The following is a 14,040-nucleotide window of genomic DNA, read 5'->3' on the forward strand; positions in this document are numbered from 1 at the left end:
GCCCTGGCTGTCCTGGAACTCACTTTGTAGACCAGGCTGGCCTCGAACTCAGAAATCCACCTGCCTCTGCCTCCCAAGTGCTGGGATTAAAGGAGCGTGGCATCACCACCCTCCATCACAAGGCAGAGTAGGATGAATGCTGTGCTGCAAACCCCCAGGTCACTGAATGTGAGGCTAATGGGAACACCAAGCTCTGAAAACTTACTAGGTAAGTTTTAAATAATATGAAAACATAAGCAGAATGTGCCTGTTCATAGGATGGGATGGAATTCACCCAGAAAAAGAAGCAATGTTCTCACAACCTGAGCCCAGTCACCAGAATCCATATAAAAATAAGGAGACAATAAGCCCCGCAGATTTGTCCCTGACATCAGCATACCTGTCATCTATTCCTTTCCCAGAGCTCACTAGGTCATCTAGATGGAGGAGGGGTCTGACATTCTCTGCCTCCGGAGCACTTGGATTACAGAGGTGAACCACTACACTATGTCTTTATGTGGGCACTGGAGATCCAAACTTGGGTCCTTATTCTGTGGGCCAAGGGCTTTAACAACTGAGCCATTTCCCCAGCCCCAAACATTTGTTTTGACGAATATTCATAAATCTAGTGATCAAAATGAAAAAGCTAAGAACACTTAAATTGATTAAAAGTTACTGTTATCTGTAGTGGAAACATGGAAATTTCTTTCTTGTTTGGTTGGGGTTGTTTGTTTTGTTTGTTTTGAGATACGCTTTCACTGTGTAGCCCTGGCTGTCCTCTGTAGACCATGCTGGCCTCAAACTCACAGAGATCATCTGCCTCTACCTTCTGGGTGCTGGGATTAAAGGTGTGCTCCACCACTGCCCTACATGGAAACGTGGAGGTTTCTTTTCAGGAGATTTCCTGTTTCTTTTTAAGGAAAATCAACCTTACCGAGAATTGTCCAAACTTATTATTTTCTGTGCTGGGGATCAAACTCCAGGCCTCACACATGTTCAGCACATGCTCTAATGGTGAGTTCAGCCTCCCCTCCCTTCCAGGCCCAATCAAAACTCTAACATTCGCCTTTCTCACTCCCCGGCCATCTTGGCGGCTGGTGTTGGTTGGGGGTTGTCCCGCACCTAAGGCAGGAAGATGGTGGCCGCAAAGAAGACGAAAAAGTCTCTGGAGTCAATCAACTCTAGGCTCCAACTTGTTATGAAAAGTGGGAAGTACGTGCTGGGCTACAAACAGACTCTGAAGATGATCAGACAAGGCAAAGCGAAGTTGGTTATCCTTGCCAACAACTGTCCAGCTTTGAGGAAATTTGAAATAGAGTACTATGCCATGTTGGCTAAAACTGGGGTCCATCACTACAGTGGCAATAATATTGAACTGGGCACAGCGTGTGGAAAATACTACAGAGTATGCACACTGGCTATCATTGACCCAGGTGATTCTGATATTATTAGAAGCATGCCAGAACAGACTGGTGAGAAGTAAACAAGAAAGTTTTCCTTTAATAAAACTTTGCCAGAACTCAAAAAAAAAAAAAACAAAAAAAAAAAAAAAAAAAAAAAACAAAACTCTAACATTCTCCCAGCAGCTCATAGCTCTGTTAAGAACTGAGACATAATTTCTGCCGCGGCTTCTGAGGACTACAGGCATGCATCAAGGTGAAACTGGAGAGATAGAGTTTCAAGAGCACCCTGTTGAAGAGCGGGAGAATGGCTCAGTGGTTAGGAGCACTTGCTGTTCTTGTAGAGGAGCAGGGTTTAGTTCCCAGCACACATATCAGGCAGCTCAAAACTGCCTTTAATCCCAGATCTAAGGAGTGCAACACCCTCTTCTGGCTTCTGTGGACACCTGCATAGATAAACACAGGCACACACACATACAATCAAAATAAATAATCTTTGAAAGAATACTGCCTTGAGGGACTGGAGAGATGGCTTAGTGGTTAAGAGCCCTGGCTGCTCTTCCAGAGGTCCTGAGTTCAATTCCCAGCAATCACACGGTGGCTCACAACTATCTGTAAGGGATTAATGCCTTCTTCTAGTATGTATGAGTTCACAGCTACATTGTACTCATATATATATATATATATATATATATATATATATATATATATATATATATATATAATCTAGAAAAAAGAGAGAATACCGCCTTGCAGAAACAATTTAGATTACCATTTAAACAATCAAAGTCTGATTTCATGGGATGCAGATTACATCTTACAGATATACTCGTACTGGCTTTAACTGGATACTGCAATGGTTTTGGGCAACGTTATCACAGCTCCTTAGAGACTACAGTTTTCTCCCAACCATAATAAAGCTGCAAGCCCTAACTTTGTCTTTCACCCCAGTAAAAGCTTTCCTGTGCTGATGTTGTCACGTTTTATAACACCAGGTGGGCTCCTTAGAGCTGTTGTTGTTTAAAATAACTTCTCCAGTACATTTAGGGCCATCTTCTGTCCATTATAATTACAACATGTCTCAAACAGCCTCTGCAAGGATGCAGAGACTTAAAGGAATACCACAACCTTTAGGAAATCAGGGATCATTTCAGCTGATTTAGTAAATTCAACAGGGTGGCATAGAGTGCTATCAGTAACACGGACTTTAGACCATAGTAAGGGAAGCCTCTGCTTTGGGTTCTACTGTCACTGTTTGCAAAACTCCTTAGACTCTACAGGGCTGAGTTCTTGTACTCCTTCCTTTATACCATGATGCTTAGAATACTGAATCTCTACCCATCCATTGTCTAGTCTGCATGCTTGAGTAGGGCTCTGCACTGGGTCTGAAAAACCCTAAAGGGTGAGAGTCTAACAAAGTCTAGGATAAATGGGTGCCTAGAGCTTGAATTTGTTGGTCCCTCGAGGGTTCACAGTGATGCACAAAGCCCTTTTAGAGCAGGTTACAGTTTGGGGTGAGAAGGGTTAAAGGCTGAGAATTGGGGTTAGATCTTTGTGCTCTGCCACACCCACCAAAGAATTCCAATATTTCTAAATTGGGGCCCAAACTTTTACATTTTGTTGTATTTGTCAGGTAGAATGATAAAACTTTTTTTAAAGAACTTTAATGTAGAAAGGCAGAGAGAAAGAGAGAAGGTAGATGAGGGCCGACCATGGCCACGTGGAGACGTGGAGAAAAGGCGGGAAGGGAGGGGATAAGAAGCATGATAAAACATTTTAGCTAATAATTTTGCTGGGTTGATTTTGAATTTTTCAGTATTTGGAGATCTGAAACATGGTTCTTCTTTGTATGGTTTTATTTCTATGAAATGTTCAGCATAGTCAAATAAACAGGGACAGAAAACAGATGCGTGGTTGACAGAGGCTAGAGGATGCAAAATGATGAATTCTGCTGTGCATTGTAGGGTTTCTTTGATTTTTTTTTTTTTTATAAGATCATTCTACTTTAGTGATTTTCTTTTTTTTTTTTTAAGATTTATTTATTTATTATATATAAGTACACTGTAGCTGTCCTCAGATACTCCAGAAGAGGGCATCGGATTTCATTACGGATGGTTGTGAGCCACCATGTGGTTGCTGGGATTTGAACTCGGGACCTTCGGGAGAGCAGTCGGTGCTCTTAACCACTGAGCCATCTCGCCAGCCCTTCTTTGATTTTTAAAAGAAAGATTTATTTATGTATATGAGTGCTTTACCTGCATGTACCCTGCATATCAGAATAGGGCATCAGATTACATTATAGATGGTTGTGAGCTACTGTATAGTTGCTGCGAATTGACCTCAGAATCTCTGGAAGAGCAGCCAGTGCTTTTAATGACAGAGCCATCTCTCCAGCACCATTGTAAGGTTTCTTCCTGGGATGATTTGGGATTTAAGACTGGTAAAGGGTACACTAAAGTCTACTGAGTTGTACTTTTAAAAGATTATTTTGTAATTATTTGACTATTTCAACTAAAGGATCTGTCATCTATATCACACCACAAAAAGTAGCTAAAATAAATCTTTTTGAAATTTTTATTGAAAGTAGGACCATTTCTGAGATTTGGAAACAAAGGAATTTTAAGTGGAGTGGAGTGCTTGTTGAATTGTGCCTCTCTAAAGTGGATATATTTGCCTCTGCATACCAATTTGTGTATATACAAGCGTGTATATATAAAGACAAAAGTCATTCACTCACCAACAGATTGCAAATGTGAGAAGAGATGCAAAGGCTGGAGAAGTCTATGCAACGCTTTTCATACATTTATAGTATATATAAGTACAAGTTGTTAAGATTTTAGGCCTTTAGTGGATCTGCTCTGAAAGTTTGACTGCATGCATGCCCTCTAAGGTCTCTTCTAGCTCCAACATTCCACAATTCCATCATTTGAAAATATTTTTTGCAGCCGGGCATGGTGGCGCACGCCTTTAATCCCAGCACTCGGGAGGCAGAGGCAGACAGATTTCTGAGTTCGAGGCCAGCCTGGTCTACAAAGTGAGTTCCAAGATAGCCAGGGCTATACAGAGAAACCCTGTCTCGAAAAACAAAGCAAAAAAAAAAAAATATATATATATATATGTGTGTGTGTGTATGTGTGTATATATATATATGTATGTGTATATATATATGTATATATTGCAACTAAATTAACGCTGCTCTGGAGTAAATACTCCATTCTTGCTTTAATTGTACACACATTTTTATAGTTTCTAATTGTGTATAGGTGTGTTGAAGAACCAGCCTGCTTCCATCCTAGACTTTAAAAGCCCATTTATAGCTGGGTGTGGTGGCACATGCCTTTAACATGAGCACTTGGGAGGCAGAGTCAGGCAGATCTCTGTGGGTTCCAGCCAGCCTGATCTACAAAGAGAGTTCCAGGATAGCCAGAGCTGTTACACAGGGAAATCCTATCTTGAAAAATAAAACAAAAAGCAAAGCAAAGCAAAAACAAAACAAACAGAAGTCACCTTATAGTAAAAACAAACTAGGTTCATTCCTGCTTATGATTAAATTTTTGTTTCTCAGATTGAGCTATGCCTCGCCTATAGCCTTAACTACAAATGGTTCTGTACTGACCGTTCCAAGAATGCCAAATCATGACATTGTTTCTAAAAGTTGTTTAGAACCATCTTGCAACTCTACCTTTGTTTCAAAAGGTTTTATAACTACCTTGTTATGGCTATCTGTTGTTATGCCCACCTTGCAACCATGACTGTTTCAGGAGGTAGTTAGGACTAACTTGTTATTGTTATATTCTGCTCTTATAACACCTCTCCCTCCTATTTTCCCCATTTCACCCCCGCAACCCCCATGATCTATAAAAACCTTGTCTTCCTCACATCCAATGCTGATCTCTCCAAACTGGCCTTAGAGAGAAGCAGTCCGTGTACACGAATAAAAAAGCTTGCTTTAATTAATTTGGTCATGATGATTTGGGGTGGTGGTCTTTCTCCTCCCATCTTTGGGATTAACATTGTCTCGAGGAAATATTTTGGTATCACTTCTGCCTCCAAACTATCCTTTGCTTCAGCAGGTACCAGCAGAAACGAGCAGAAAACAGAGACAATGTACGAGACAAGCGGAGCTGTTGTCGTCCTCACCCCAGGCAAAACGGAAGTGGTCCTTGAAAATTACCTTCCCAAGAAACTTGCTTTTGAAATATACTTCCTAGTTGTAATAGTACTTCTAAATCGCCTTTTCTTAAACTGCTTTCCTAAGTAGAGACACAGCCCCATTTTCATCCTCAGCACAAACAACAAGGATTAACTCCCTTGAGAGAAGCACCTACTCTTCCAGCTGCGGAAACACACGGAACCAAGAAGCTTAGGACATTGGTTTTGGGACGAGCCCTTTCTCAGAAGGACCAGCCTCCCGGCGGCGTTGCCGTGGAAACGGAGCTCGCTGTGTGGATGTGGCAACTCGCCGAAGCACAGCCTTTGCAGACTATCTGCAGCGGGGGCTCACAGGACCGACGCCAAGATGGTTAGTGGCTCTGAATAGTAAGGGTGGGGGATTTTGAATAGGTTTGTACCTGGGTTTAGAGTTCTCAACGCACTGTTGGATAGAATCTAGGTGCGTCTCTAGAGGGCGATCCCTTTATCCCTCCAGTGTTTCCACCGGGAATAGGGAGGGATGCGAAGAAATCTATGTACCTCGATGCTCTCTTCCCTCCTGCTTCTTCATTTCCCGATACTAGACTGTGAACTGGAAAAAAGAATCTTGGAAGACCTAGGTAGTAGAAGCTGCGTGAGTGTTTGTTTGTCTCTTATGGATAAAGTTGTTGGAAGTAGCTATTCGGTTCCCCTTCAGTAGTAGGTAATGGTCCTTTTACTAAAATGCACAATAAAAAAAGAATCTGAATAGACTTCCTAGGGTCTGATGGTAAGGGTAGATCTGACTGAGAGCTGTTACCCTCAGTTTAAAAATGACTTTTGATAGAACAGTCTTTGCTATTTGTTTTACAGATGCTTTCAAGGGCCAAACCCGCTGTGGGCGGGGAGTCACCGCACACTGACAAAAGAAAGAAGAAAGGGAGGAAGATTCCAAAACTAGAGGATCTACTTTCGCAGAGAGATTTCACTGGCGCCATTACCCTATTGGAGGTAATGTCCAAAGAAGGTTTACTTCTCAGTCTGGTGGATGGTGGGTTGAATGCTGGTTACTATGCTATTGGGACGGGTGGGTACATTATGGGTAATCCAAACAAACATAGCCAGATGCATATTCCAGATTCCAAGTTAACTATAAACCTGATGAAATACAAAACATTTTGGACTGGAGAGATGGCTCGACATTTAAAAGTATCGGCTGCTTTTCCAGAGGACCTTAATTCCCAGTACTCACGTGCCTGCTCACAGCCATTAGTAACTAAATGTTAGGAGATTCAAGGCCTTCTGGCTTCCTTCAACAAAACATATGGTATGTAGACATACATGAAGACAAAACACTTGTACACATAAAATTATTAATTTTTAGTTCCACAAATGGTGAATACAGTATTACATTTAACAGTGTCAATTCACACATTATTTACCATAAATCCTGAGTGATTTGTAACTTCTTCCTATTTACATTTTGGTTAAAAAAAATAAGTGATTTTTACTATTTACAATTTAAAACTATTGTAAACCCATAAAACATTTCAACTCTGTATGTCAGGGTCATTTTTTTAAACCAATGCTAGGTGCAAATCTCACTTTTTTAAAGATTTATTTATTTATTTATTTATTTAATGAAAGTACACTGTAGCTGTCTTCAGACACTCCAGAAGAGGGCACCAGATCTTGTTACAGATGGTTGTGAGCCACCATGTGGTTGCTGGGATTTGAACTCAGGACCTTCGGAAGAGCAGTCAGTGCTCTTAACTGCTGAGCCATCTCTCCAGCCCAAATCTCACTTTTTAATATGCATTGGAAATACCAAGGATAGTTAGCTGTTTCTGTTTCTAGGCGATTGCTTTACCAATTTGAATTCACTAGCTCTGCAGTGATGCATAGGAAGCTGCATTTTGGGTAAGTAGTCTGAGAAATCCTTCTGACCTAAAGTTGTCCTGGGAGGCTGAACTTTGAGAAACTGCTTGTGGAAAGCACTCGGTACAGAAGAGTGCAGGGTGCACCAAGGGACAAAGAGTTCTGACAGCCAGGTCCAGTTATCCTGTGCTGTAATCTATTGTATCACATTTTTCCACCGGCCACATTAATGTGAATCTATGGTCATGTAACTCTGAAACCGTCCATAATACTTGTTTGATTAGCTTTATGCATGTTTCTCAGTGAAACATACATGTAAGAAGAACCCTATGTGTCTTGCTAGTGCTTTGATATTGAGTCCACTTGTTTGGCTCTCGTGTGTCAGCTGTCATCTTTGGCAGTAGGTGAGTTGCCTTGGAAGGACCTTCTAGCAGTGCAAGTCAGAGGACTGAATACTATGTACATGTCTATTTGTTGTTGTTTGTTTTTAAGACAGAGTTTCTCTGTGTAACCCTGCCTGGCCTGGAACTCATTCTGTAGACCAGGCTGGCCTCACATTCAGAGATCTGCCTGCCTCTATCTCCTAAGTGCTGGGATTAAAGGCGTGCACCACCACTACCTGGCTGTCTCATCACTTTTTAAAATTAGCTTACAAACTAGCAGACTTCTCTAAAGCATTTCATTGACAGTTTTAATTGCCCCTCCCCTCCCCTCCTCCTCTAGCCTCTCTTCTGACTCCCTGCTGCATACCTCTCCAAACATTCCCACCTCCATTTATTTCCTCTTGCATTTTCAAACTAAAACATTAAAAACTTATGTCTAGTTTGTATCTGCATGTGGGTATGTGCACCCAAATGCAGGTGCCCACAGAGGCCAGAAGAACTGGATGCCCTAGACCTAGAGTCACATAAAGCTGTGAGCTGCCTTATGAGGGTTCTAGGAACTGAACTCGGGTCCTCTTGAAGAGCAGCAAGAATTAAAAATAAAAGTACCGGGCTGATTAAAGATGAAAATAAAGCAAACCAAAACAGTACAAACAAACAAACAAACAGCTTAGGGGCGTTGAGGGTTTATTTGGCCTATAATTCCTGGTTGCCATTTGTATTGAGGCAAGTCTGTGCAGGGCCTTGAAAGCTGGCCTGCTTGCAATTCTATACACTATCACCTCTGTATAAGGAACTCGCTTTACAACCAAAGAAGCCCTGGGTTTTGGCTTTGTTTCTTTGAGACAAGATGTCTGTTTAAGCAGGCCTTAAACTCACTATGTAGACCAGGCAGGTCTTGAACTCATGAGATTCCTCTACTTCTGCCTCCAGAGTGCTTGGATTAAGAATGTGTTCCACCACGTCCAGCTAAGCATTTACACCCATGCCCAGCTCCCTAGGTTGCTTTACTCAGGGTCTTTATCACAGAAGAATGAATGAAACTAGGACACATGGTAACTGAGAATCATTCTCAGCTCTGTTCTCTGCAATAACATTTAGTTATTATTAGCCGAGGAATTCCTAAGATTGTTTTGTTTTGTTTTCAAGATTTATTTATTTTATGTGAGTACACTGTCACTGTCTTCAGACATACCCCAGAAGAGGGTGTCAGATCCCATTACAGATGGTTGTGAGCCACCATGTGGTTGCTGGGAATTGAACTCAGGACCTCTGGAAGAGCAGTCAGTGCTCTTAACCACTGAGCCATCTCTCCAGCCCCCTAAGTTTTTATAATGGACATAATAGGCTGTCTTCTGGACATCTTTAGCTCTTCTAGTCTATAAGCTAGCCTGACTAGGCTAACAGAATGCTTTCATGGCCTGTCTTCAGAGAAGGTTTATGAATTGTTAATACTGTGTTGTGTGCACATGTGAACAGAATAAGATGGAAGTGTGGGATTGGATGCAGCAGAGCCCAGTGGTGGGAGCCTGGGCTTTGGAGGCAGACATGAATTTAAGTCCCATTAGCACAGGAAGCAGCCATGGGATCTTAGAATCATTGCTAGGCCTCTAACTGTTGGTTATTTGGTTATTTATATAGCTTTTGAGCATCATCCAGAATTATTAGATAATTCACATACTTTCTGGAGAAAGGTGCTAACAAACACAGAAAAACAAATCTGGAATGTCTGGGGGGCAGTGGGGTATGGAGTTGTATGCCAATTAGAACATTACTGTGCTGATTCCTGTCAGTGCTGGCTTAACTGAGCTGCGAGTATTGTCCAGCCTCTATTAGCATTCTGTGTGTTTATCAGTAACTCAGCATACCTTTACAAAACCAAACCAAACCCAGCATCCCAAAGCCTTTATTAATAAAATTGCTTTTGTTTTTTTGTTTTTTTTCATGAAATTTTAATGTGAATGTGAAGTTCAAGCGCCACGTTGGGGAGCAAGAAGACGACACTAACTTATGGATTGGATACTGTGCTTTTCACCTGGGTGACTACAAGAGAGCTTTGGAGGTTAGTGGGGAAAATCCAACCGGTGTTTACAGTGACATTATATGGTATATACTCATGGTAGCAGCCAAGCAATGCAGGAGGAAACAAAGTAGAAGGAAAGCAATTGCCCTATCTGCCTTCCCCAGCCCTATGTCTTTTAATACAGGCATCCACTGATCCTTCTTACCACACTGATTCAGGGAGGGGTGGGGAAGGTAACTAAACACATGGAATATTGTTTGGAAATCTTTTTGGAATAAGCGCTCTGATACCAGCAAGGGTAGAAGAGAGGAGCTGTCACTGGTGGACTGAAGCCAAGACAGCTCCTGAAGGGCTTCAGCCCCAGGTCCAGTTTGTACTCTCATTTCATACTCTAAAACCATGGAAGTAGTGCAGGCAAGCCAGAAGCTGCAATGACAGTCAGCGGCAGGCAGCAGGTTGTTAAGGGCAACAGCCAGTTATTTCAGCTGTGCACGGGAAATCGTGCTGGCAGATAGGTAGCACAAGCAGTGCTCTACATAAATCACTAAATCAGCCACTATATCAGAATCTAATAACTGGTCTTTTCTGCTTCAGTGTGAAAGTAGAGGAGGGAATACCTGTGGCTGGGAGTGTTTGGAAGGGTATGCAGTGAGGAGTCAGAGATAGCCTAAAGGAGGAGGGGTGGGAGGGTCAGTTAAAACTATCCATGAAAATCCTGTAGGGAAGTGTGCTAGTTTGTAAGTTAATTTTTAAAAATAACAGCCAGTCAGTGATGGTGCACACCTTTAATTCCAGTACTTGGGAGGCAGAGGCAGGCAGAGGCCAGCCTGGTCTACAGAGTGACCTTACTCTGAGTTCAGGATACTGAGTTCCAGAATAGTCAGTTCTACAAAGAGAGACCCTGCCTCCAAACAAACAAACAAACAAACAAATAAATAAATGGCAGTTATTTATAAAGAAATTTTCTCCTTAACTTCTCACTTTGCTGTATAATGTATAAAGTAAAATATTTGTATAAAACCCACAAACTATGACTAGGTATAGGACTCTAATATACTGTATGAGTATTTAACACATTTGATAGTATCATTTATGTATAATATAAGTTAGTATTATAAAATGATTTTAAATACAATCCAAAAGTTAACTTTATAAAATGGTCTGACATATGAGTCTGTATCTTACTTGCCCTTCATTTTCACATGTATGCTAATGAGACTCTGTAACATGTTAGCATTCCCATGAGACTGAACTCAGGGTCTGGCACATATCAGGTGTGCATTCTACTATTCTGCTATACCTCTGCGTTTCACAGTCATTTAAAAATGATTGATTGGGGCTGGTGAGATGGCCCAGCAGTTAAGAACACTGACTGCTCTTCCAGAGGTCATGAGTTCAAATCCCAGCAACCACATGGTGGCTCACAAGCATCCTTAATAAAAAACAAATAATAAAAAACCTATGAGCCAGAGCCAGCGGGGCCGGAACGAAAGGGAAGGGAGGGAGGGGGAAATAAAGGAAAAAAGTGATTGATTAATTGATTGATTGATTTTAGGTATATAGGTATGAGTGTTTTGCCTGCATGTGTGTATGTGAACCAGGTTCATGCCTGGTACCTGTAGAGACCAAGAGGACATTGGGTCTTTTGGAACTGGAGTTACAGATGAGTGTAAGCCGTCACGTGGGTGCTGAAAATCGAACCTGGGTCCTCTGCAAGAACAGTCAGTGTTCTTAGCCATTTCTCCAGAAGTCCCATCTGTATGTCTTTTTGTTTGTTTGTTTGTTTGGTTGGTTTTTTTTTGAGCTGCATGTCTTTTTAAGTTGGCTAAATATATTTCAGTTGTTTTAACTTCTGAAGGCTTCTAAGACATTTTAAAAATGAGGAAAATGCAAAGTGTAAATACTACATACAAGAAACAAAGTGTAAATTCTGTGTCCAAGAGACCTGTCTGGGTAGAACCACACATGAGCGGACCCTCTTCTGGTAGATAACGGCTGAGAGGATGTAGGAGCCCCATAGTGTGAGCTACTCTGAGAGAGAACTCTCCTTCCTAGAGAATGGACGCTTGCTTTACTGTCGAGCACGACCATCACCAAATGTCTGTTTCAGGAATATGAAAATGCAACGAAGGAGGAAAATTGCAATCCAGAAGTGTGGGTGAACTTGGCCTGCACCTACTTTTTTCTTGGGATGTATAAACAAGCAGAAGCTGCTGGGTTTAAAGGTAAAGTGAGCTTTTTATAGATCACTTTTGACTTAATGGCCTGTCCATTGCTGTAATCCCTACTGTCTTATGGTTAGTCTTTGCTTTGTACCTAGTTTTATCTTTGCTCCTAATGTGTGTGTCTTATAGATAATTCAATTTACAGTTGAAACTTTATTTTTAAATCCAGTCTTGCAGTCTTTGCTTTTTTTTTTCTGGGTACTGGAGACTTAGTCCAAGGCCAAATGCTTGTTGGACAAGTACTCTACTACAGAACTAAACCTCAGACATGAGAGCTGAAAAGTAACTTTGCTATTCATAAACTTCAATAGCTGTGAAAGTTAGTCCCTGGCTGGGATCAGATGGGGCAAGGTGGCTTTACAAGGTGCCACAGGTGGCCTTCAGATGAGGGCAGTGGTTAGGAGCGTTGGCTCGGCTACTCTTCTATGGGACTTATTGCTTACAGTGAGAAGCCTCGAAGCCAGCCTAAAGATAGATCCCCATCTGAAGAGGCTGGTGGACTCCCCACCTTAGAAGCTTGTCAGAGTTGCCAAAGAAGAGTTCTTAGCAAACTTGTGATGAAAGAGAATTAGAATGCAAATCAAATGAAACTTAAGGAAACCTGGAGAAAGTGGGCAAGGGAATATTGATTAAGATATTGTAAGGAAGGTGGGTATGGTGGCACATGCCTTTAGTCTCAGCACTCTGCAACCAGAGGCAGGTGGCTGAGTTCAAGGCCAGCCTGATCTACAGAGTGAGTTCCAGGACAGTCAGGGATACATAGAGAGACCTTGTTCCCACTACCACCAAAAGAAATTGTTTTGATTTTCAGGGTAGAATTCATGTTTATATGTATAAGACTTATCCATTTTTTTTCAAGGAAAATGGGGAACTTAAAATGACTCTTAGTTTGTACCCCATTTTTTCATATGCACTAGTGTAATTTTTCCAAATGTAATCAATCACCAGGTCCCTTGGGTCACTACCTGTCATGTTTGTAAGACTGTGTCCTGAGACAGTTGGTAGGCACATGGAGGATGCTTGCAGAAGCCACCTTCATTTCCATACTCACATGCCTTTTTCATTTCTTCATGCATTGATGTATGATATTGTTCTAGAAAAGAGATATAGAATTGGTTGTCCAGAATTGGAAAATTGACAAGACTACAAATAAGATTGGAACTTGAAAGAGATTTAGCCTTTTTCTTAGATGCCTGTTTAAGGGTGGCACTTAACTAGGGTAAAAGATCCCAGGGATACAGTGGACTGGTATTGGGGAAACATGAGAGTATAATTCTAGATCTAGGAAAATGTGGGAGTTTAATTCTGGAAAGGGAGATTTCAGGAGGAATTGATAAAGATCCCTGGGGTGAATGGCAAAATGTGGGTGGATCCATGTGTGTTTTCAGGTGGCAAAAACTCTTACCAGTGTTTGGTTGAGAGTGTGCACAGCACAGGGGCAGACCAGACTCACAGAGGCAGACCAGACTGTGCATGTGGACGGCTGTGCTGTAGGACATCAGAGCAGTATCAGGGTAGAAGTCGGACTGGAGAGCAGGACTTGGAACAGCTGCCTTCTCACTCTTCTGTAGCCCTGCAGGTGGGGACCAGGCTGTTTATTCTAGGAGACACATAAAGCTAGGTAAGGGGCTGGTGAGATGGCTCAGTGGGTAAGGGCACCCGACTGCTCTTCCGAATTTCCAGAGTTCAAATCCCAGCAACCACATGGTGGCTCACAACCACCCGTAATGAGATCTGATGCCCTCTTCTGGAGTGTCTGAAGACAGCTACAGTGTACTTACATATAATAAACAAACAAACAAACAAACAAACAAATAAGTCTTTTAAAAAAATAAAGCTAGGTACAGTGTACTTACATATAATAAATAAATAAATAAATAAATAAGTAAATAAATAAATAAACAAATAAGTCTTTTAAAAAAAATAAAGCTAGGTAAGAATTGGGGCAGTCTGCTGAGACTCATCTCATTCCAACAAGGGACTAAGTTTCATAGACCATTGAACTTTTTCCCCCAAGATTT

General features: G+C 41.6%; 1 protein-coding gene and 1 pseudogene across 3 annotated transcripts in view; both read left to right on the forward strand.

The window, feature by feature from the left end:
* Positions 1,045-1,501, forward strand: Rpl30-ps1 (ribosomal protein L30, pseudogene 1; annotated as a pseudogene).
* Ttc26 (tetratricopeptide repeat domain 26) overlaps positions 5,772-14,040 on the forward strand; it is a 46,184-nt gene continuing 37,915 nt past the window's right edge. For 2 of the 3 annotated variants that reach the window (XR_003956200.1, XM_006506152.4), the window contains exons 1-4: positions 5,772-5,901; positions 6,384-6,521; positions 9,741-9,833; positions 11,905-12,019. Coding sequence is in view for 2 of the 3 variants with exons in the window: in XM_006506152.4 (XP_006506215.1) it covers positions 5,899-5,901; positions 6,384-6,521; positions 9,741-9,833; positions 11,905-12,019 (349 nt within the window). In the remaining variant the exon portion in view is untranslated. The remainder of the gene's footprint in view (positions 5,902-6,383; positions 6,522-9,740; positions 9,834-11,904; positions 12,020-14,040) is intronic. The other variant, NM_153600.2, reaches the window with a different exon arrangement.

Source organism: Mus musculus, chromosome 6, assembly GCF_000001635.26.
Source record: "Mus musculus strain C57BL/6J chromosome 6, GRCm38.p6 C57BL/6J".
Classification (NCBI taxonomy): domain Eukaryota; kingdom Metazoa; phylum Chordata; class Mammalia; order Rodentia; family Muridae; genus Mus; species Mus musculus.